At 38.8% G+C, this 21,703-nt stretch overlaps 1 protein-coding gene and 1 long non-coding RNA gene across 7 annotated transcripts in view; one reads left to right on the top strand and one right to left on the bottom strand.

The window, feature by feature from the left end:
- Positions 1-2,967: 2,967 nt before the first annotated feature.
- COL5A2 (collagen type V alpha 2 chain) overlaps positions 2,968-21,703 on the bottom strand; it is a 130,694-nt gene continuing 111,958 nt past the window's right edge. For all 6 annotated transcript variants that reach the window (XM_068196384.1, XM_068196380.1, XM_068196383.1 and 3 more), the window contains 22 exons: positions 21,521-21,619; positions 20,655-20,762; positions 20,473-20,526; positions 18,928-18,981; positions 18,746-18,799; positions 17,691-17,744; positions 16,808-16,915; positions 16,646-16,699; positions 16,391-16,444; positions 15,163-15,324; positions 14,955-15,062; positions 13,946-14,053; positions 13,744-13,797; positions 13,310-13,417; positions 13,157-13,210; positions 11,772-11,879; positions 10,889-10,942; positions 10,050-10,157; positions 7,858-8,149; positions 7,508-7,695; positions 5,473-5,697; positions 2,968-4,601 (listed from right to left, as the gene is read on the bottom strand). In XM_068196384.1, coding sequence (XP_068052485.1) covers positions 4,455-4,601; positions 5,473-5,697; positions 7,508-7,695; positions 7,858-8,149; positions 10,050-10,157; positions 10,889-10,942; positions 11,772-11,879; positions 13,157-13,210; positions 13,310-13,417; positions 13,744-13,797; positions 13,946-14,053; positions 14,955-15,062; positions 15,163-15,324; positions 16,391-16,444; positions 16,646-16,699; positions 16,808-16,915; positions 17,691-17,744; positions 18,746-18,799; positions 18,928-18,981; positions 20,473-20,526; positions 20,655-20,762; positions 21,521-21,619 — 2,355 coding nt within the window. In that variant the 3' untranslated portion in view covers positions 2,968-4,454. The remainder of the gene's footprint in view (positions 4,602-5,472; positions 5,698-7,507; positions 7,696-7,857; positions 8,150-10,049; positions 10,158-10,888; positions 10,943-11,771; positions 11,880-13,156; positions 13,211-13,309; positions 13,418-13,743; positions 13,798-13,945; positions 14,054-14,954; positions 15,063-15,162; positions 15,325-16,390; positions 16,445-16,645; positions 16,700-16,807; positions 16,916-17,690; positions 17,745-18,745; positions 18,800-18,927; positions 18,982-20,472; positions 20,527-20,654; positions 20,763-21,520; positions 21,620-21,703) is intronic.
- LOC137477398 (uncharacterized) lies at positions 12,373-13,233 on the top strand. Its single transcript, XR_011000975.1, has 3 exons — positions 12,373-12,443; positions 12,761-12,810; positions 12,936-13,233. It is a non-coding gene; the product is annotated as an uncharacterized lncRNA (long non-coding RNA).

The raw sequence follows: 21,703 nt of genomic DNA, 5'->3' as shown, positions 1-21,703 counted from the left end.
GTTTTTTTTTTTTTCTTTTTCTCTGCACAAATGTCCCTGAATAAGGCTGCAGCCTTTTCTGGAGGATGGCCAGGGGTATCTCAATCAAGGAACAAATTACTAATTTTGCCATAGAAACATTTGATAGTGCACCACTCTCAGATATTGAGAACACAACAAAACTTAATTCAGAGCTTATAGAAAGATGACTTCTATCTCTACCAGCAAGGAAATGGGAATGTGAACAAAATAAACCTGGGGGAGGGAGTTAAAAATGGACTCTCTAGCATCCTGCTCAAACTAGTATTGCCTGGTATCTTTGCACTTTTCCAGACCTTCTCCCAGCAAAGGATAAAACATGAATGCCAAGAGCACAGCAGATGGATCAGCAATCAAGTTCTCTGGTGTTGTGCAATACCGTAAAACTTTTCAGTTTTAATATTTGTACCAATCTACTCAGGTTCTCCTGAGCTCTGCAGAGGCCAATTGTAATTTTTGTTACAAATGACAATTGTAACCTTTCTCTGCTGGCTTTTAGAAAAATCATAAACTGCTTCTTTTCTTCTTCTACTGGTCCTGAAGATATTTTCTAATTGCCTCACAGGAATGAGCAGCAAACCCACAATAAAATTTGTCTATGGGTCTACAGCTTCTAAGGCATTTCTATTTCAGCTATTGAACTGCTGATTTAATTTTATCTTTGGCATGATTTTTGAAACCATCTAATGCTCTAATTTTTACCTTGTTTTCTCTGTGATATTTGCACAGTTGCAGAGAATCTTATTTTTCCTTCATTAACATTTCTACATTTCCATTTAGTTTTGCTTTTTCTTCTGCAATTGTTTTATTCTTTCTGGAATCCTCTCTCAGTGAGAAAAAACTGCCCACTGAGTATTAAATCTTCAGTATAGACTGCATTTCCTGAAAAAGTAATTTAAATATCCATAGATTATGTGAGTGTTTACCAGCTCAATTACTATGCTCAGTCTCAGGCAGTTATAGGAGATAAAAGAAAGCCATAGGGGCTCTTATTCTACAACAATAAGAAAAACAGTGCTTTTTGCTCTTAAATCGGTTTTAGACTCTACTTGCCTTTGCAGAGAAGAAAAATCTTCAATTTTCTTGCTGTTTTGTGGGCTTTGGCTGTGCTGTTTCTAGCTGTAACACCATGACATTTTCTTTGTTAGATTTCTGTGTTGCTTGGTACATTCTTCTACTGCATGTAGTACTGCTGGTGCTCTGCAGAACTTTTTTAGTGCTGAAAACTTCAAGCTGGTTATTTATCATAGCCACAAGGAAGCTAGCAGAATGCAGGGAAGCAGTATGGGAATTTAAGTTTTAGATGAGCTTTTAATGAATGGTTGCCAAACAAATATTGCACTACTGCTTTTAAGAAACCAAGAGAAGACAGAAGTCAATGCTGGCAGTCCTGGGATTTGTTTCTTCCTGAGGACAGGTTAGTTAAGGAAAATAGAACCAACTCTTGTAACTCAAATTTAATTTAAATGCAGTGTCTGATACTGATTATTTTAATCACTCTGTAGTGCCTTTTTTCTACCATTTTTGAAGCTATTTATCACTAAGACAGAACTTCACTAAATGTTATAGCTGACATTTACCTAATGCTACTTCATAGACTACAATTTATTATCTCACTCATTCTAGGTTCACTAAATTAATGCCCTACATACACTTTTTTGTTTTTTCCTTCCTAACATGATTCTACAATACTTTGAAGAATGCAGAAACAGGGATATCTATGTATTCTCTAAACAGAGTCAAGAGAAAAGCATGTCCAACCACTTGCATTACACACTCCTCATATAACTACCTGAGAGCTTGCACTTCAGAGCAGACTTTCCTTTAGTGATTCTCCAGCCTTGGTTTTTACAGAATATTACCTCAGATGGCTCTCAAGTTACAGCTCATTTTCAGTTCTCAAAGAACCTGGTTGAGGAAATACTGCACACTTGATATGGAGATAGAGATGCAAAGAGAAACGAAAATGAAAAGAGGAGAGGGAGAGGGAGAGGGAGAGGGAGAGGGAGAGGGAGAGGGAGAGGGAGAGGGAGAGGGAGAGGGAGAGGGAGAGGGAGAGGGAGAGGGAGAGGAGGTATTTTTCATAATCAAGTACTCTTCTCCTTCAACAGCCGTACTACTTATACCAAACATGGATTATAATACTTGATTAAAATTAGAGATTAAAACTAATTACAACCATAAACCTATCCTCCAAATGTTATTCATTTTGTGCATCTGGATAAATGTGCTGTAGAGATATGTTTGCTTGAACATACTGCAACAAGCCTTTACAATGCAGCTTGAAATTAACATTATCTAAAACTTCCCTTGGAACCAGTATAAGACCCAGTATGGTAAGTTAACCCGAGTCACATATTTATAGAAATTATTTCATGCCAGTAAGAAAGAAAGCACAAAGTTCCTGCATGGACAGTAAAAGCAAACAGATAACATCAAACAGATAACATCAGCATGAACCTATCAACTTCCCAGCCCTTACCTCCCCTGCAGAGACACGCATTTGGACAACCTAGAAACCTGCAAAGCCCCTGCCCCTTCAGAAGGGGGAAAGGGAAGTTCTCGCCTGCTTCACTACAAATGTAACTTTATGTCTTGTCCAGAAACTGTCTTCTCTCAGTGTTAACTCCCATTGCCACGAGGAATTGGCCAAATCACATTTCACTTTTGAATAAAAATTCTCTCTGGAGTCTCAAACAATATTATTTAGGCAGCTTTTCTAGCCTGCTGATTTCCTTCATACAACTGACACAGAAGGTAAAAACTGACACAGAAGGTACTTTAAAAATACTCCTGTCTTCAAAACAGTTCACAGCGCCTTACAAATTATTTATGCAAACAGCAATCAATCAACAATTAAGTACTTCTATTTTTAATTTCCTGGGAAATTAAAACTGATATGGAATTAAGACACTGGAAGGAGTTTTACAAAAAGGAAACCAGTTATACAGCGAGAAGCATGTATTTAATTAAATGCTTTGCAAAGATACATGAATAAAGCTATGTGCATGACTTTCTTTAGGGAGAGCCCCAGCTGTTTATTTTTTTAAGGAACAAACAAAAAAACGTGGAGAGCACAGATGCAGTAAAGAAACAAAAAAACCTAAGTAAGTTTGTACCCACATACTTTACAAAATAAAGCATGTTGGAGGTACAAAACATTCTATATACTGAATGACCAACAAATAAATGCACTGTAACATTGTTCTCTCAAACACTGTAAGCCTAACAGCTAAGCTCTGAACATGACATTGACAGCAGGCATCTTTATTTCATCAGCCTTCTAGAGAGTCATTTAGCACCATCACTTTGTTGCTTTTTTTTTTTTTTTTTTTGCCCTGCCTATCTCCTATCTTGAAATAACAACAGAAGCATAGCACCTTTTAATACCTAAAAGAAAACCAGGAATATTAATTGCATCCCAACTTCCAGAGATGAGGTAGCTCATGCTAAGAAATGATGGAACTTTCCTGCCTTGACAACTCAAGGCCAGTAAGTCAAATTACTGGTGATGCATATCTGGATGTCAGCTAAAACCAAGGAATTTCTAAACTTTCTTTATTAGCAATTGGTCTGGTATACATGTGAATGGTCTGCAACACACAGAAATTGGCACCATATATAAGACATCTGTATAATTTGATATGTAATGGCTTCTTAGATGGGCAAATATTGGAAAATCAACAAGTTTTGGGTTTAAGACATATTTTGAAGATTAAGGAAAATTTAATAGAATTACACAGATACATTGTGAGAAGTGAAATCTAGCCTTAAAAGTTAATATATGGGACACCCCTACTGAAAATTCATATTTACCCCAGTAATATTTTTACTTCATAAATTAACTATGGCTATGGATCACTCTTATGAGCAGCCTTACATAGAAAAGTACAAGAAAAACAATACCAAATTAAGATGGTCTGGTCTGAAGATATTTTCTTCTAAAAAAGACACAGACTTCTGTGAATGGCAAGCACAGGAACACAAACTGGGGTAGAGGGAGCAGGTATGATTGAAATACAGCCAACGGTTCACAAAAGTGCTCTACTTTTCTGTTATTCAGTACAAATCAAAGCAAAGGAAATAATCATTAGAGCTTTTACATAGTTCCACATTAAATCTATCTATTTTGAATACCTGGAAATGTCAAAATAATTTGAAACAAAACCGAGGAAAAGAATTCATATTACTTTTAGAAGATTGTCATCAATCCTCTTAAAATTGTACTAAAGTGTTGGTTTCAATTATTGAAAACAGAAGGTTTGTAAGTAAAATAAATATTCAAAAGGAGGCCGGGCATTTAGAAAGAGCTGTATATACAATGCTGATCCAATATCAGCCATTACTTCAAGAGTCTCAGGATTAACTTCAATCAGTCTAAGTTCATGTTGAATTGCTGCTGTTGCTGGGTAATGTGTTATATTCCCCCTTTGCTCTTACACAAAGCAAACTGGCCCAATTTCAATTCCAAATTCCTGGTCAGTACTGCCAATGTCCACCGGTGCAATATCGATGATCGGTAAGCGTGCCACGTTCTGCGTTCTGTACTCAAAAACAGTCTTGCCCGCATTCCCATTACGTTTCTAGAGGGAAAAGAAGCGGAAAAAAAATTAAAAATTAGGCCAGGGCTCATGTCAAAACCAGCCTGAAGTGAAGCTGGTGAGTCAGCTGTCTGATTGTTCAGGAGGGTGTCACTGCACCTTTGCTGAGTAACACCCTGAGCAATGCTGTCTGCACAGCACCTGGGTTATTTTGAAATGTCTCTAATGAGCAGATCTATCAGACTGACACATTAGGGCTGATTTTTCTCTTATGCTATGAAATTCTTCTCTACATGTTAATTTGTCTCACAAAAATAAAAAAACTACCTTATATCTACAGTTAATAATATGTGCCTTCACCCATAATTGTGGGTTTACTTTAAAGCACAGAGCACTTTTTTCAGGTGCAGGTATAGATTTAGGAATATTTGCCAGTATGTTGGTCTTGGCTGAAACTGCTTTTGAACATGAAAAATCTACTAGTTGATGGTTTCTGTGTCCACCATGAAATTTTAGGGAGAGTTTTCCTTTCCAGCTCAGGCATAGTACCAATAAGTTTCCTCCTCAGTACTGCTGCAATAATCTTGCCCATCTGGCATACAGAAGTTTGTGGTTATCGCACCAGTTTGTGTGATTCCACTCACAGCTAAACAAGTACTGGGAAATGCAAAATGCCAAGATATGTACCTCATTATGCTCACTAAGAAGGAATTTGCAAATAGCCAGTAAATAGTGCAGACTTTTATTAAGTGAAGCTAGAATTATAGCAAAATCCCAGTTTGATCAGTTATGTCTGCAATTCATTACAAAATCCTGCAGAATTTTAATTACTTCCTTGCGTGGGTGTATTTTCTAATCCAAGAGAGAAGTGAAAATGTACAAAAGTCCTTATGGGCAAAACCCCCAAACTTACAGAACAGCTGTCGTGCAGAACAGTGTATCTGAAGCGGCTGTTTCCCTCTGCCTTGATCTCCAGGTCATTGGCCCCTTTCAGAATCACAGCTTTTTTCAGGTTCTTTGTCTGGTCATCCATGTACCCAACACTGTTTTTGCAAAGGTAGGTGATGTTCTGGGAAGCTTCCTTGGACAGGAGGCGCAGGAATGTCATCTGAGTGACAGCTGTATCCCCATACACGAACTTTGGAGATAAAGAAATGGATCAACTTACGACTGAAATTAAGAGCTGGTGAATTTAGAAACATCTGCCATCATTGTCATCTTTCAGACATGACTAGTAGGAGCCCTATTACATAAAATCTAAGGGTGGTTTCTTTTGTAATTTGCTGCCAGTTGAGGACAAAGAAATTTAGACATTCTGTAACAGGGAAAATTTTGGAGAATTTTGATCATAATTCTCTGCAACTGAACAACTCAGAGGAAGTTGGACCTCCACAGATATGCCAAGTATTGGAATGAATTCTGCCTCATTTCTGAAAGGGATTCTTACTTATGAAATAGTGCATTAGAGCAACCTTGAAGCAGGTAAGAAACATCAAGCACAGAAAACTCTTTTACAATGCACCTGATATATTGCCAATTTATTAACTTGTTTTCTGTAGGGTTTGCATTGCATTTAGAAGCAGAACAAAGTTTGACTATGTGGGCCTTATAAACAAACAAATTTTGCATATGGGTCTTATCAACTAATCAGTTTGCACATGAGTTTGACAAATGTTTCATGGAGTGTCACTGTTTCTATAAAAAAGAAGTAATTTTTCTACCAGGAGGACAAATTCTAAAATTCCTTCATTTTTTTTTTTCCCTGTTCATGTAGGTTCCATTTTACTCATGTTTTACGAATCATTGCAACATAAAAAACAACAGTCAAGAATTACTAAAAGTTTATAAATTTCACTGAAACTGGTGAAGAGAAAATCTTATTCACTGGTACTGTCATAATGTATAAAGTGTGGTAATCTTGGACACATTTATTATTTAGAATCCATAAGGAGTGCACTTGACTATTACATGCCTCATACTATTAGTTACCAAATCTGACAGTGTTTTAAAAATACTGAAATATTCTTTTTTTTAGTATTCCTGAAGATAATTTGTTCCTCCAAAGAGCAATTGCTTTACAAATCCCTCTGAGTAGCTCTGCAGGCAGCTAAATATCAACTGGGATGTGTTGGGTTGTGGCAAGACTTCCTAAATTTAGTAATAAGTGAAAGCATCTCAAAAAAGCAATCAATATCACACCTGTTCTCAGCTGTTAAAGTTCTGAACTGTTTTTAGTAATCCAGTTGATAACAGCATTATTTTTCATGCACCAAATACTGAATTTAAAGATAATAACACTCTATGAAATAACATTTGAAGATATTCTCTGTGCTTTTGATAATCTAGGAATAAAAATAGCAAAAACTAGTTAATAAATTATATACTTCTTAGGAAACATCTATTATTTGTCAGGATCATTAAGCCTAATTTTAGAAGTTACTGTAGAGGAAAAGCCTAGCAGAAAGGTAAGTGAAATTTTATCTGCCTAGAGACTGGTGGATTCATCATGGACCAACCTGATCATATGATAGCAATCACACTTTCATTCAAAAACAAATTTTTAAAGTAAGTTTTGCAATTTTTAGCGGTATAGAGTTTTCTGAAAGAAGATTAGAATTCAACTAAAACAGCAGGGATCTGGATTATGTATCAGGGTACAGTTGTTTAAGGACAAGACAGACATTTAGTAAAAGAGAGAGAAGCTGATGTTTTTGTCCACTAGTGGTCTGCTTTAGCCAATCCTGCATTAGATGCACTTGCATTTTTTTCCCAGGTATTTCCTATCTTTATTATATGATACTCACAATCAATTGGCTATAAGCCAGTCAATCAACAGGTAAAATGTTGTGACTGTAGCAGAACCTGCTCAGAGCAGCAGATGAAGTTCCAAACCACAAGGCAACAAGCTTCTCAGAAGCCAATTCTTAACAGTAGCTGTATTTATTTACCTGTGATCCCCTGTTCATATCAAGGCCATACCAAACAGGCTTTAAGTCAGAGGACTTGCTGGCCCACCACGTTTTGCGGGGCACAGTGGATGGGTTGGCAGAAATGCAGGTCTCCCCAGTTTCCATGTTGCAGTACACTTTTATGGCATCTTCAACACATCCTTGGTTAGGATCAATCCAGTATTCACCTACAAAGAATGTAAAACGTGACTCTGTTAGGTTACAAAGATTTTTGAAACAACTGGGAAGACATGAGCAGAAATATGGTGCAGCAGTGCAAAGCAGTGACCAAGGCCATGCTGGACACGAGGCAGCCTCGGAGGGCAGAGAGCAGAGATGTGAACACGCACCGCTCCTCTTGGAGGGGTGGCACAGCTTCAGGTCGTCACAGGTCCGTGCTGGGTGCTTCTTGGAGCCATCGGGGCTGCGCATGGTCTCGATCTGGCTGCTCAGGGACTTCAGCGTGGCGTGGACTCCTGGGTCTGTTTTATTGTGGTCATCAGGGGCTGCTTCATCTTCAGTAAACTCTGGTAGTGGATCCGCCATGGCATCGTCATAGTGTCCCATGATGTCACCGATGGCAGCAGTGAGGTGGCCTGGAGGCCCTGGAGGACCAGGAGGACCAGGCTCACCCGGTGGGCCCTAAGGTTCAAAACAAAAAGGCAACAGAGGTTCAGTAGAGTAAATATTATGCCAAATGACAGCAAAGCCTGCCACCAAAAACCCCCTCAAAACTTTGAGGCCAGTCACTCTAAAGCACGGGGAATAATTCAGATATAAAGAATTCACCTTTCAAAGAACAAGGATAAGAGATCAGAACTGCATGTGAGGTATGTATTCACTCTGCTTCATGTCCTCTCTGATTGCCTTAATGCCTTGCTCAACTTTTTCTTACTCCTGATTTTAAAACTAATAGCTGGAAAAAGTCTCCAAGGAATGCCCTCATTCCCTTTGTTAAACCTGTCCCTCCTTGTTCAGACCCCTGCCTAACAACTTTATTTCTTAAAATTCCTGCTTTCCATAAGTTGCCTCAGGATCATTTTCCTGGATGGAAAATTTGGCACTAGAAATATCTATATATTTATCCAGCACAGTGCTGAGCTCTCTGGCCACAGAACTCTGGTCTTTCTGTGGGACAGAATCTACATCATCCTTACTTGGAAGAGCAAGTGTTTTCCTGACTAAGTAAATTTTCCCAAATGGTGGGTTGTGAGGTCCTTCTGTCACCATGAACCAGGACACATGAGAAGATATCTGTTAATAAACATATCTCACCCTGCCAGCCCTTCTCTGGCAACACAAAGTCTGTAATGCACCTCCAGCTGAATTTTGATGCTCTGCTGCACCAGTTGGTGGATCAGAACTGGCCTTTCCTTTGAGAGTCATTACTTCAGAACTCACCACTAGTGCTCCAAATGCACACACAGAGCACACATCCAAACTAACACACACTGTGTCTGAAAAGTGAAATCTCATCTTTTATTTCCTGCTTTTTGGTTCCAATTTACAGCTGCAGGCAAGCCCCCATGGAAAGCAAAACTAAAAATATTGGAATGTGGTATTTCTTGTGTGGTTTCATTACACAGTTGATAGAGACTTATTACATTCTTATGCTCTGCCATAGACTTTTCATACAGGTCTTGGTGTCCAGACAGAAGTGGAGATACTGATAATTAGCAGAAATTCAAATGAAATAGGCAGAATATTAGCACATGATGAACACAGGAAACACCATGTCTTACCAGACAGAAAGTCAGCAAAAACTGCCTTCCTATTCTTGCCCATTATTTTGTTCTACTCCTTCCACAAAATAAGCAATATCAATTTTTTAATTCTCCACATGACCACCCAGATCACTCTTTTCTCAAATTTCTCTAATTTTTTTAATTCATCTTCTTGCAAATAGTTTAACTACCCTTTTTGAATATTTTGAATTGGTGCACGTGGAACATGCTTGATGCATTCAGCAAGGTTCAGGACTCTTTTCAAACTGATCAAACCAGTTTTCATCAGTAGTGAATCAGGTCACGGTTTGGTGTCTGTAAACCTCAGCCCAGCATGAAGGTCAGCTGGGCTCAGTGTCAGAGTTTGGGCTGTTTATTTGGAGTGAAGGATCTCCCTAACACATGGCACAGTGGAGGAGGGTGCTGGCAGGCAGGCAGGTGGCTGTGCTCACTCTGTGGGACTGCCAGCTTTGAGCTACTGCTGGCTTGTGCTTGGGCCTGAGGGTTTAGGACCCAACTGGCCAAACAGCCGTGTTGGACCACAGATGCAGCAGGATCCAGTAAGCCACCTGCAGAACTACATCCAGCTCAGACTAAGGAGAGCACAGGTGGATGAGACTGGGATCATCCCAGGTTCAGAAGATGAAAATGAGTAATGAACCCTTTCAATACAGTTACCCTGGATGTTTGCTGGAGAAACTACCACATTTTATCATTTATCTTGAGCTCATAGATGTTCAAGAAAATAATGTGAGGGACTATAAAAATAATCTTATTATTTAAAGATAACCTTTTCCCCAATATTCCCATCAATTTACCTCAGGTCCAGCTTCTCCCACAGTCCCTCTAACACCAGGAGGCCCAATTGGCCCAAGTGGACCAGGACTTCCATCTTTTCCAGAAGGACCAACTGGACCTGGAGGACCCTAGAAAATATAGGAGACAGATGGAATGTATTTTATCATTTAATAACAAAATTTTACAAAACAGCCCATTATAAGCAATATCTTGTCAGGAAGCAATCTGATTACTTGCGCCTATTACTAAACTTTTTAAAATCACCTCTTTTCTTCTTCTGTAAAAGTAAGAAGGTGGTTTAAAAGCAGCTCTTCTCAAGTGAATCACCTCAGATAATATAACTTGGCTCAGATGTATATCTGTATATCTGTTTTTTCCTTAACCATTTAAGTGGGATCAGTTCCAGATTCCAGATGCTCTACAGACTGGAGTAGCTTTTGTACACCCTCAGTTACAGGCTCAGAGGTAGCTGTAGATGCCTCCCTTGGATGTTCCCAAGAGACAGTATTTCTCCTTTATTTTTGAATGAATGATATATATAGGTGACGAGTGGCAAAGCTGCCGCATGCATGGTTTGTATCAGCTGCAGCAAAAGTGTCTGTAAAAAGAGACTGCAGCCCTGTAGTCACTCTGAGCCAACATTTTTATCTACAAAAAACTACACTCATGACAAAGCTTTACTATATTAAACAAGGTGATGTCTCAGCAAAAGATATTAGGGTAATGACCATATGATATCGAAGCCAATAAAAGTCATTGAAATACAAGTGATGCAGAAATAGACATCTGAGCAAGGAAAAAAAAAACAAAAAAACAAAAAGAAACACCAAGCAAGAAAAACCTTAAAAGTTATACTCACCCGAGGACCAAATGGGCCTGGAATGCCAGGACTGCCCTGTTCACCAATTGGACCCTAAACAGAAGAAATTATTATATCATTGTGCCATTTAGAGCATATTACTTTAGTTTTAAGGCTTTGTGATACACACAATTTGGTATGAATAGGATTAAAAGGTACATAAACAATGGGTGGTACCTTTATCTTAATCCCTTAGTAACTTCATAAAATTTACTGGTGCTTGTCTATAAAGCTGTTTCTCTAGAAAAGCCCAGGTTCTGGGTATTTATAATCAGAATGGCTTACAAGAGAGTAAATGACAGCTCTGTCACCAAGTGAAAAGGTAATTTGGGTATCAGGCTTTTTGGTGCTGCTGTTCCTGTGCATTGAAACTTCCAACATTTTCATAGCACCATTGAATAAATGTTAAAAAAAAAAAGGCAAGTTTTCCATGATATTTCCATTCAATTGATAATGAAATCCCAAAGTTCTTGAAAATATTAGCAAGAGATGGTCTCACAGTCCTTTTGGGATTTTGCACTGGATTCCTTTACTCTAATGAATTCAAACACTGCCAAAAAGCATTTCACACTCTAAATTGCTTATCTCAAGCTACCAGCTTTTGCGACCATCTTGTGCTGACAGGTCATTAACTGTAAGGGATTGGCCTTGTTTAGGGAACAAGAACAGAACACACATCTTGTAACAACAGATTTACCTCATCATGCAACAGTATTTTAAAATTGCATTAAAAATATTAGCAAGTACAGACACCAGGCCATTCAAACACCTTGTGGGGAAAAATAACTAGTTTGCTTTCTTTTCCACTTTAAATAACTATGTTCCCGATACACTATTTAAGTACCAAGCAAATAAAATTATAGTAAAAAGCAGAACAACTTACAGGAGGACCAGGAAGTCCTTGAAGCCCAGTGAAACCCCTGTGTCCCTTCTGGCCCCTATCACCTCGATCTCCATTGTCACCTTTGTCACCACGAGGTCCTTGGGGACCCTGTAAATATCAGTGATGAAATGTAAAATTCAGAAATGGGAAAAAACCTCCAACCTCAAAACTCCCTCATTTGATTTTAGACACTGCAATCAGACCTCCTTCCCTTTTAAAGCTGGAAAGATGCTGATGTTGAGGCAGATCCAAGAATCTTAATTTTTTACCAAAAAATAAATAAATAATTACAGAAAACTGTGTTGTGCTTAAATACAGTTGTAGCAAATTTACTCTACTTAGCTACATAATACAGTAAAAAACACACAGAACTGTAGTGATAATAATGAATAATTTAGAAAACAAATTTTTTAAATATCAATGTATTTCTTCGCCTTACTGTATATGGCAGATGATTTTTGTTAAGGAGATTGAAATGTTAAAGATCTCTCACAGACTCATTATGATAAAGCATATTTTCACTATGAAATCATCCAGGCTGCATCTTCACTTCTCACAGCTTCTTTCACCTTCATTATGATTAAAGCACAACTGAAGTTACATTCCCCAACTACAGACAACAACATCCAGGCAGCACAAATACCTTGTACCTATTACTGTCACAATTTAATTGTTAGTTTTGATAATTGCAAACTTCTTACACTAATTCAAGAGTCATTGCAAAACTTGGCTGCTGTTTTCAATTCTATATTTCTCAGCCCAAATTACAGGCTAAATTTCTCAATGCCAGATACCAAATAGTTTATCAATGGCATCATTATCACTAACTACTCAATAAACTTTACTGTCTCTCAAATGACATCCGCTTAGGGACAGGACAACATTATTTTGAATTTCCCAAGTTTGCAATTAATTTTCTGTTCCAGGCTTGGATTGTAAAAGACTTATGTAACATAAAAAAGAGGACTTTTGTTTATTTTCCTTTTCAGATTGAAGGTGGAAGTTCATGAGTTGAATTAAGGCCTTTTAATGGGAACAGGTGATTTTGTTGTATTTCTGCCATTTTTATCTAAAAACATCCCTTTTTGTTAAGTATTTATTTCCTTACTGCTTAATTAGACCAGACTTTAGCCATTTGCTAACTCAGGTCCTGCCATTATCCAGACAGCAACATGCTCCAAATGAAGAGGCTTCCAAAGCACTTGTGGAGTATCCAAATACAAATATTCAAATCTGTGCAGCTTTGTAGCTCAGAACTACCTGTACCCACTTGCAGCCAGAACACAAGGTGAAGCCCTGCTTAGCATTCTCATTTGGGCTGAATTCCTCACACACTTTTCTCAGTGGTATCTCAGACAAAACCACAGTGACCACAGGCAACTTACAGGCAAACCTCTTTTCCCTGCACGGCCTGGGGGACCCATTGGACCTCGAGAACCCTACAAAGATTGCATACAGAAAGAATGTGAGGCAATGCATGAAAATCATACACGATAATTTTTGATAAACAAAGTATTTTTAAAAAAAGCCTCACTTACAGTTTCACCTCTTTGACCTGCATCTCCTGGAGGGCCAACAGGACCCGGAGTTCCTGGGCCTCCTGGAGAACCTGGTAAGCCTGCAGGGCCAGGTTCACCACGATCACCCTGCAAAGCAGAATTTCAACAGTTTATCTAAAGAGGACTGGTCTAGACCAATGCAACAAAACTGTAGCACTGCCAGTCTATTTTTGAGCAATTGCAACCTACAAAGATATTCCTGCTGCAAGAATTCAAGTCTGAGTTTGTGGAAGAAGATGTTCTTAGCCTCTTAGCCAGGCATCCTCAGCTTTGAGAGGCAATATATTCAAAGCTATGATACACTTTCAGAACAAGCTCTCCATCAGGTTAACTGAATGAAAAGAAAATCTACAATAAGTCAAGAATAAAATGGGGATTTGCAGAAGAAAATAAAGAAAATAAAATATTCTTACACGTTCTCCAACAGCTCCGTCTCGTCCAGGAGTACCGTCATTACCAGCAGGTCCCTGGAGTTAGGGAATAAAAACAGAGCTATTGATTCACTCTGTAATCCTGCATTTCTAGAAGAATTAGAAAGTTGTTCTCCACCTCTAACTTCAAGTCAAGGAGAACGACCACGACTTTTCTTGCATGCTACAATGCTGTAACACTTACTTCTGGACCAGCTTCACCTACAGGCCCAGTGGCACCTGACTGGCCAATAGGTCCTGGGGGACCTTTGTCACCAGGTGGCCCCGTGGGACCTTGCTTTCCTGGAGTACCCTAAAAAAAGATGACAAATATCATATTAAAATTTTAATCACAAAACAAAGAAAGCACTAAAAACCTGCTGCCTAACAAACTACTCATTAATCCAGAATGAAATACCATCTAAATTTATAAATGAAAAATAGTCCTGATGCTTAAAGAAAAGGTTCTTTGAGAATTTGAATATGTATTTAATAGACTTTGTATTTTTAAGAAGTTACTGGTAAATCAGTAAGTCTGATGTCATTATCTGCAATAGGTATGGTGATTTAGATTTCAGAAAAATATAATGCAGTTTGAAATAATTAACATGATTTTTCTGTCTCAACACCAACAAACCTTGTTAGCCTGGAAAAATTTCTGGCCAACTTTAGCTATAAAGTGACTTCATGGATCCTGTGGTAATGGCAGATCCTCCATATCAATCCTTTTACTAATTGTCTATTTATTTGCTTTATTTACTGGATCATTAGGCTATTGAACAAATATCTATAAATGCTACATGAATGCAAGAGAGCTGAAAGTGACAATTTGGAAGGCTGTAGTTCACAATTTATGAAACAGTGTTTGCAGAGTATTTACTCACATTCAAGTGACCTTTGGGCACCTAAATGAGAGTGCAAGGTTGTTTTTTTCAGGGATCAAGTTTTAAGTCAAATAGGAACATTTTAGCCAAAGGCTTTAACGGTATTACTCACTCTTAATTCAGGTTCAGACTTTCCATTATGGCAGAAGCAAAAAGGAAGTAAACCTTCCACCTCATGCATCTGGATGAGATTAAATTCTTTACTATTATCTCTCTATTCACTCCCGCAACTAGAGTTTTCCAGCTTTCTCCTCATGCTAAGGAGCACTACACTGCAAATCCCACCCGGAAATTCCCAGGCTGGTGGCACATGGCCTGGTGGTCACTTACTGCAGGCCCTGGCAGCCCAGGCATGCCTCTCTCGCCTCGCTGTCCTGGCATTCCAACAATTCCTCTTTGACCGGTAGTTCCTGCTGGACCAGGGGGGCCATCTGGGCCCTGAAATCCACAGAGGAGGAAGCAATGTCACTGTCATGTCAGCAGCAACAAACAAAGAGAGCAAGCCTGGAGCTGGTGGAGGGACAGTCGAGGGACATACCGGCTGCCCGTCGTCCCCCGGGTCACCCTTGTCCCCAGGGCCACCAGGAGGCCCAGTTGGCCCTCGATCTCCCACACGGCCGTGAGAACCAGGATCACCACGAAGACCTGGGGGACCTTCTTTTCCTGGTTCACCAATAGGCCCAGCAGGCCCTGGGGCTCCCTAAAAAAATGAAAACACGTCATTACATTGGACCCTTTTCTGACCAGGACAATAAAATTCTAAGGACTGTGTTTCAATTAACTATAAATGCATGCTCTGAGGCTAACATATGTGAATGAGCTAAAAGCTATCATCTCTTTTATGATCAATAAATGAAATGAAATAAATACCAAATTATGTCCAAGTTCCACCCATGTTCCCCCCCCAGTTTTCAATTTCAAACTCACTCATTTAAAAGACACTTTATTTTGTCTCTTTTTTGGTTTTTTTTTTCACCTCAAGTATATAAAAACTGCTAGAAAACTCACCTTTGCCCATTCTTTCTAATATCATCAAACTGAAGTCCACATCCAAACTTTTCATTTCCATGGTACAAATTAGTGTTTCAACAGACCTTTGTTTATTTCTCAAATACTTTTAAAAGACTTCACATGTCTATTAAGTTTTCCATAAACTTCACTTTTGATAACCTTACAATGACTGCAAGTTGTTTTTTTCATCATAATATTAAAAGGCATATGAAGCATGACACAGTTCTCTGTGTGGAGGTCAACCCTCAACTTGATCCACAGCTAGTATTTTTTATAGTTTTTCTGAAAATGTTTGAACAGAGGAGATTTTGTGTTTGAGGATTTGAGTTTATTTTATTGGAACTTATGAGAAACTCTACCAATGAGAGAGCTCAGTAGAGGTTCTTTCTTTTCCAAAAACTGTTGTAATTCCAGTCACCACTAAAAGGACAAAAAGTAAAATATAGAGGAAAATATAAGTTGGGGTTTTTTACTCCTCCAAGTAATCAAGTCATTGGAGCAATTTGAGCAGCAATTTGAATGCCTACTTAACTCAAAGAAAAGCTTTGGACCAGTATCAGGCATTGGACCTAGTTGAAGACTAATGAGCTTTATTTAATGATGCAAACAGTCACATAAGTCAGTATTGACAAACTGTTCTCCTCAATAGAATCAGGTCATAAACACTGGCTCGCCTTTCTTACTTTATTTAACCTTCAAATTCTTGGTGACCATTTTATAAAACATGCCTACTAGGAAAATCATAATTAACTTACAGTAGGTCCTGGAGGCCCCACTCTTCCAGCAGATCCTGGGAATCCAGTAGCACCCTAAAAAAAGCTTCTTTTTAATGCCATCTTTATCAAAAGAAACACAGCACTAGTTACTTCAAATGTTCTTAGCTGAATTAGTGAGCAAATTATATTTACATACTGAAAGAATAAGCTGAGATGAGGAATAATACACACATTACATAACATTTCTGTATTAGATTATCTGCAGCCAGGTCTCAACACATTATATCTACTTACAGGTGGACCCTGAGTTCCTCTACCACCTTTCAGACCAGGAACACCTGGAGGGCCCTAAAAGGAAAGGAGAAAGAGAGGGATGGTAGTGAACACCCAGAACTTTTTAAATTAACAAGATCAGCCTATGCCACCGGTTCTGATAATGATTTTATTCATACTTACTGGAGGACCATGAGACCCAGCAAGACCCTGTGGCCCTGGAGATCCAGCATCTCCTTTCTGTCCAGGCTCTCCTGGTTCACCTTTCACACCAGGCTGACCATCAGGGCCCTATAAGAAAAATTATTTAGAAGAAACATCAGGGCAGGCAACACCAAATCATTCCTAACAAAATAATTCTGTTGATAATTTTAAAAGGGCAAAAAATAAAAATACCAAGGGTAAAAATCAGTCCAGAAAACACTGCATTTGTTTAATGATTCAGTATGGTCTTTAGAAGATCACACATGACATTTTCTAAACATTCTGTGAAGCCAGTATTTTCATTTAAAATATTTTACTTATCTAGCTCACATTTTTCTTCTCTTTAGATATTCTGTTTTCCTCCTTTGTAGCCTCAGTGGCTACAAAACAAACATTGTCTTTTCTAGGCTTTATATTCCCATCAAGGGAAACAGGTGCAAGACTGTGAAAGGGATCCTGAAACAGGATATTTAGGCTGTGGGAAAGCTGAGTGTATTCCAGTCCATCTGGTCCATCACTTCATTCCAGCCTTCACTACTCATGGTGCAAATCTTTGCTACCTTCAGTAGACACTTTTTAACTTCCCTCATTTTAATCTCAAAGGAGCAACATAACATATTAATGAAAATATGAAATCTGGTGAGCAATTACATAATCTTAACAAGAAAACCACTTTCAAATGTCTAGGGCGCTTGTTGGCCCTTTCCTTCCCTTGATACACTGATGGGAGAAAGAAACAGCTCTTTTTGCAGCAAGAATGTAACTCCTGATCCAGAACACCACAATATTATACATAATGAAGGAAATGAAGTGTGTCAAAAGCATGAGGAAAGGAAACTCATTAGTGTTCCAAAACACATACCGGGGGGCCAGCAAAACCGACAGCACCAGTTGGGCCATTTTCTCCTCGGGAACCCTGGTCAGAAAAATTTAAATAACTGTATTTAACAACCATCTTTCTACACATAGTATCAGTTACAGTTCAATATATCAGAAAGGATGTTAACTATTACCATCATAAGTGTCATTATACTTTTGCTCTATTAATCAGAATCACATGGGCTTTTAATCATAAAATGATGTTAAAAGCTGCCATGCGTTCAAGACTATATTGAGCTTTCAGAAATGGAAGACACAGGCGAGTATTAAAACAGCATTAGGAGAAATTCTGGTCACAACCCACCCCTTCCAGGGATGGCCAAAGAGTACACACTTCATTCAACCTACCACTCCAATCACACTGGGGAAAAAAAACAGTAGTTCAAAGATGTACTCTTCTATAAAGTCACAACAGGCTTCAACTGAGCTTTCCACTCAGCATTTGCTTGGAAAAGAAGCAGATGAAGGCTGCCAACTCCAGCACTGCCTTAAAGGGTGGAAGCTGCTCCAAGTTATACTGGAAATAAGAGTGTTCTGATTTATGACAGGGACATAATCAATTTCAAGCAGTATGAAGGATCTAGAAGGGCTGAGCCTCTAATTCCCTAATTGAAGTCAACCCTTAAAATACTTCAAATCACTAATAGATGGAAGATGACAAGAGTTACATAACTGGATGAACTAAGGATTACCTCTGTGCTTTGCCCATTACATATTTGTTTATGTGCAGTGGTATCTGCTAGGGGCATGCTTTTAAAAACGCTGACACAATTACAAGTGGTGGCATAGTTTCAGGAGTGAGGTAAGTGAGGGTGATTCTATAAAGTTTGCCCTAAAACAAATATAGGTCACTGGAAGAATATTTGGTAATACTTTTGCAAGTGCACAGCAACAAGTCAGAACTTCACACTTGGCTACAGAGAAAGGGAAGGAAAAAAAGGGAAAATATATCAGCAAATAAGAAAAATGCCTGGAGTTTGGATCAGTGTTAGGTATTGGTAACTTATACCAGACAAAATAAAAAGCATGTTTACTCACAGGGTTTCCACGAGAACCAGGAGGACCAACTAAACCTCGAGGACCTGGCTCACCCTTAAAATAAAATGAAAGAATTTTATTTCCCAAGTATTAAATGTATGACTTGTTTGGTCATTAAAATGCTAATGAAGTCTGATAATATTAAGAAACTTCAGTAGGGAAAGGAATGAAAATCAGTTTACCTTTTCACCAGTGGGACCTGCTGGACCCATTGGGCCTATTGGACCAGGGAGACCCTTTTGAACAAATTAAGATGATAGGAAGTTAGAAAAGTGATGCTCCAAAAAGACAATTTAAAACCTCTCATATATTACCATTCCCTTTTTCATTCCCTTGAATTCTACTTTATCTTTGGAAACTTCTTTTGTCTTCTTTATCTAAAATTGACTTGTAATTCCTTTCCCAATGACCAAACTCCCCACAAAAGATCTGCTTTCCTTCATTCTCTCTTTCTTCTCTAAGTTCATCATCTGCTTTATGAGGTATTCATGAATAAGGCCAATGATATGAAAAAAGAAGCCCCAGCTTTATTTTACTCTCTCAAAAAGGAATCAGGTCTTTTTTCCCCCACTTGCACAATGCTCTGTTTCTTTTATATTAGTATTTAACTTTTAAAATTAATTGTAATGTATCCATCATTTTTTCTGAAGATTCATTTTGATCTTACAAACTACTCAAAAATGTCCTTTATCTCTTCATAAGGCAGGCAAATAAGTTGCAAACTCTCCTTCCAAACCCACCATCTCCACCATTACTTCAATTCACCATTACTTCACCTGTTCATTAACTACCATAAGCTGTAAACGTCCCTTACAATGACTAAGAACTGCTCTGTGTCTCTGGATAATGTTTGATTTATATAACCAATTCCAGCTCACAGATGATAACTTTATTAGAGCTTCTGTATAGGGTTTCTCAAAAAAATTGTCCTCTTTAGCAATTAAATGTAGTCCAGACAGGATCCTTGTATTTTCTCTGTACCTCAGACTTCCAAATGCTTAGGGGCTAGTACTCCAGCTGGTTTGCACAACCCAAGAATCTCAGATATATTCTCAATTCATGTAAAAAGTAACTCAAATAACATCTGGGAAGGAAAAATGGTCAGTGCATACAAAGAAAACCCAGTGCAATTGCGATTATTGGACAGCTGGTCTGTGCAGCAGTGTGTGTGCAATGTGTCTTGAACACATCTTGAGCAGACTAGAGATCTTATTAATGCAATGGAGATTCAAAACTTTCCAGAAGTGCCAGCAACTTACTGCTTATGTGAAGCTTAGTACACTGACAGGAATTTTCACCTGTGAAATTCAGGACAGTTTGTGGGCAACTCAATGCAGACAATAAGTAGGCATCTGCCTTCGTCCAAAACTGAGAGCTGGAAGATTTGCTTTTTGCCTATTCATCTCTGCCTGTTCATTTTCTCATATTTTTTACTATAGTCAACTTAGACGAATCCCAAATCAACTGTGAATCCTTTCCATTGAGCTCTTAACCCACATTATTGATGATACCATATAGGGGCTTGGAACACACGCCCCAAAATGTTGTGCACAGCAGTCTTGAAAAACTTGAAGATTTGGAGGGTGAGGTAATGACTGGTGAGGTCATATGTATATCATGACATACCATGATAACACTGCATAGTGTTTAACTCCACAAGCTGAGTCCCCTAGCACAGTAAACTGTGTGTGAAGAGCAGGTCTAAAGAGAGGGACAGATTTACTTACTCTTGCCCCATCGTTGCCAGCTGTACCTTCAGCACCTTTCTCACCTACGCCGCCCTATGGAAAACACCCAGAAAGTCCCAGTTATGGCACTGAAGGCTGAGTAGGTCATACCCTGGAATAACTGCAGTGTTAAGGGACAGACAGGTCATGCTACTCAAGAGGACAGCAATAAACACACTTACCCTATCACCCTTAGGGCCAGGTGTTCCAGCAATCCCTCTCTCTCCAGGCATGCCCTGAAGGCCTGGTGGTCCTGGATCTCCAGGTGTCCCACTAGGGCCTGGGCTTCCCTGGAACAAAAAACAAGTTGTTGCCTATTCATCTGAGAAGCATCTTTGTCTCCAGGCTGCAGAACATGTTGTGCCTTTGTTGAAATCTCTGAGGTACAGTTTAAAGTAATAATTTTATCTGAAATTTGGACTTTATTCACATCCAAATACTTTTCTTTTCCCATTGTGTTACTCAGGAAGTTCAACTGTAATACCATAGTTCTTCCAAATACATTAATATTTAATCAGTGAATATTGGAGATGAAAACAGACAAAAAAAGAAGCTTGAGAATCTTTCTTCCTTGACCTTGATGTCACATAGATTTAGTACAGAAACTAGGTACAGGCAGAAGTTTCCAGGTGCAGAGATGCTCATGTCTATTACAGGTCTTGCGGAACTAGAGGCACTCCCTGCTTGACCTGACTTTGCTGGCCTAATCACATCACAGCAGGTGCATGCATGCAGGCATGAAGCTTTCAGCATTTTCTTTTAATGGCTTAGCCCTACCAAGTGTCTCTGTGTAAACTGGCATGGCTCCTACAACATTGCTAGAAGGTTTTCTGCAGTTCACAAATGGCTTTGCCCAGCACTACTGTGAATTCTCAACATTTAAGTATGTTGCAAATTTTTAATATTATTATAATTGGAATTGTGTGTCCTTCCTTATACAAGGGAGATATCTTTCATATATAGTAAAAAATATCTCTCTTATATTCATGAAAATGAGCAGAATTATACATCACATCACTGCAGCAATGCAAATCTCTACTCAGTTTACCTTTGGGCCATCAGGACCGTGGCCTCCAGCCATACCCTTTTCACCCTGGAGACCTGAGGCACCTGGTTCTCCCCTTTCCCCTGGATTGCCACGTTCTCCCTACAAAACGGAAGATCATCATTTATTTAAAAGGCAGGGTAGAATTCTGGTAGACAAAATCCTAAATGCACCATAGGTGCAGCA

Source organism: Anomalospiza imberbis, chromosome 7 (assembly GCF_031753505.1).
Source record: "Anomalospiza imberbis isolate Cuckoo-Finch-1a 21T00152 chromosome 7, ASM3175350v1, whole genome shotgun sequence".
Classification (NCBI taxonomy): domain Eukaryota; kingdom Metazoa; phylum Chordata; class Aves; order Passeriformes; family Viduidae; genus Anomalospiza; species Anomalospiza imberbis.
Note: the sequence above shows the minus strand (reverse complement) of the source record. Positions and strands in the feature narration are given on the sequence as shown.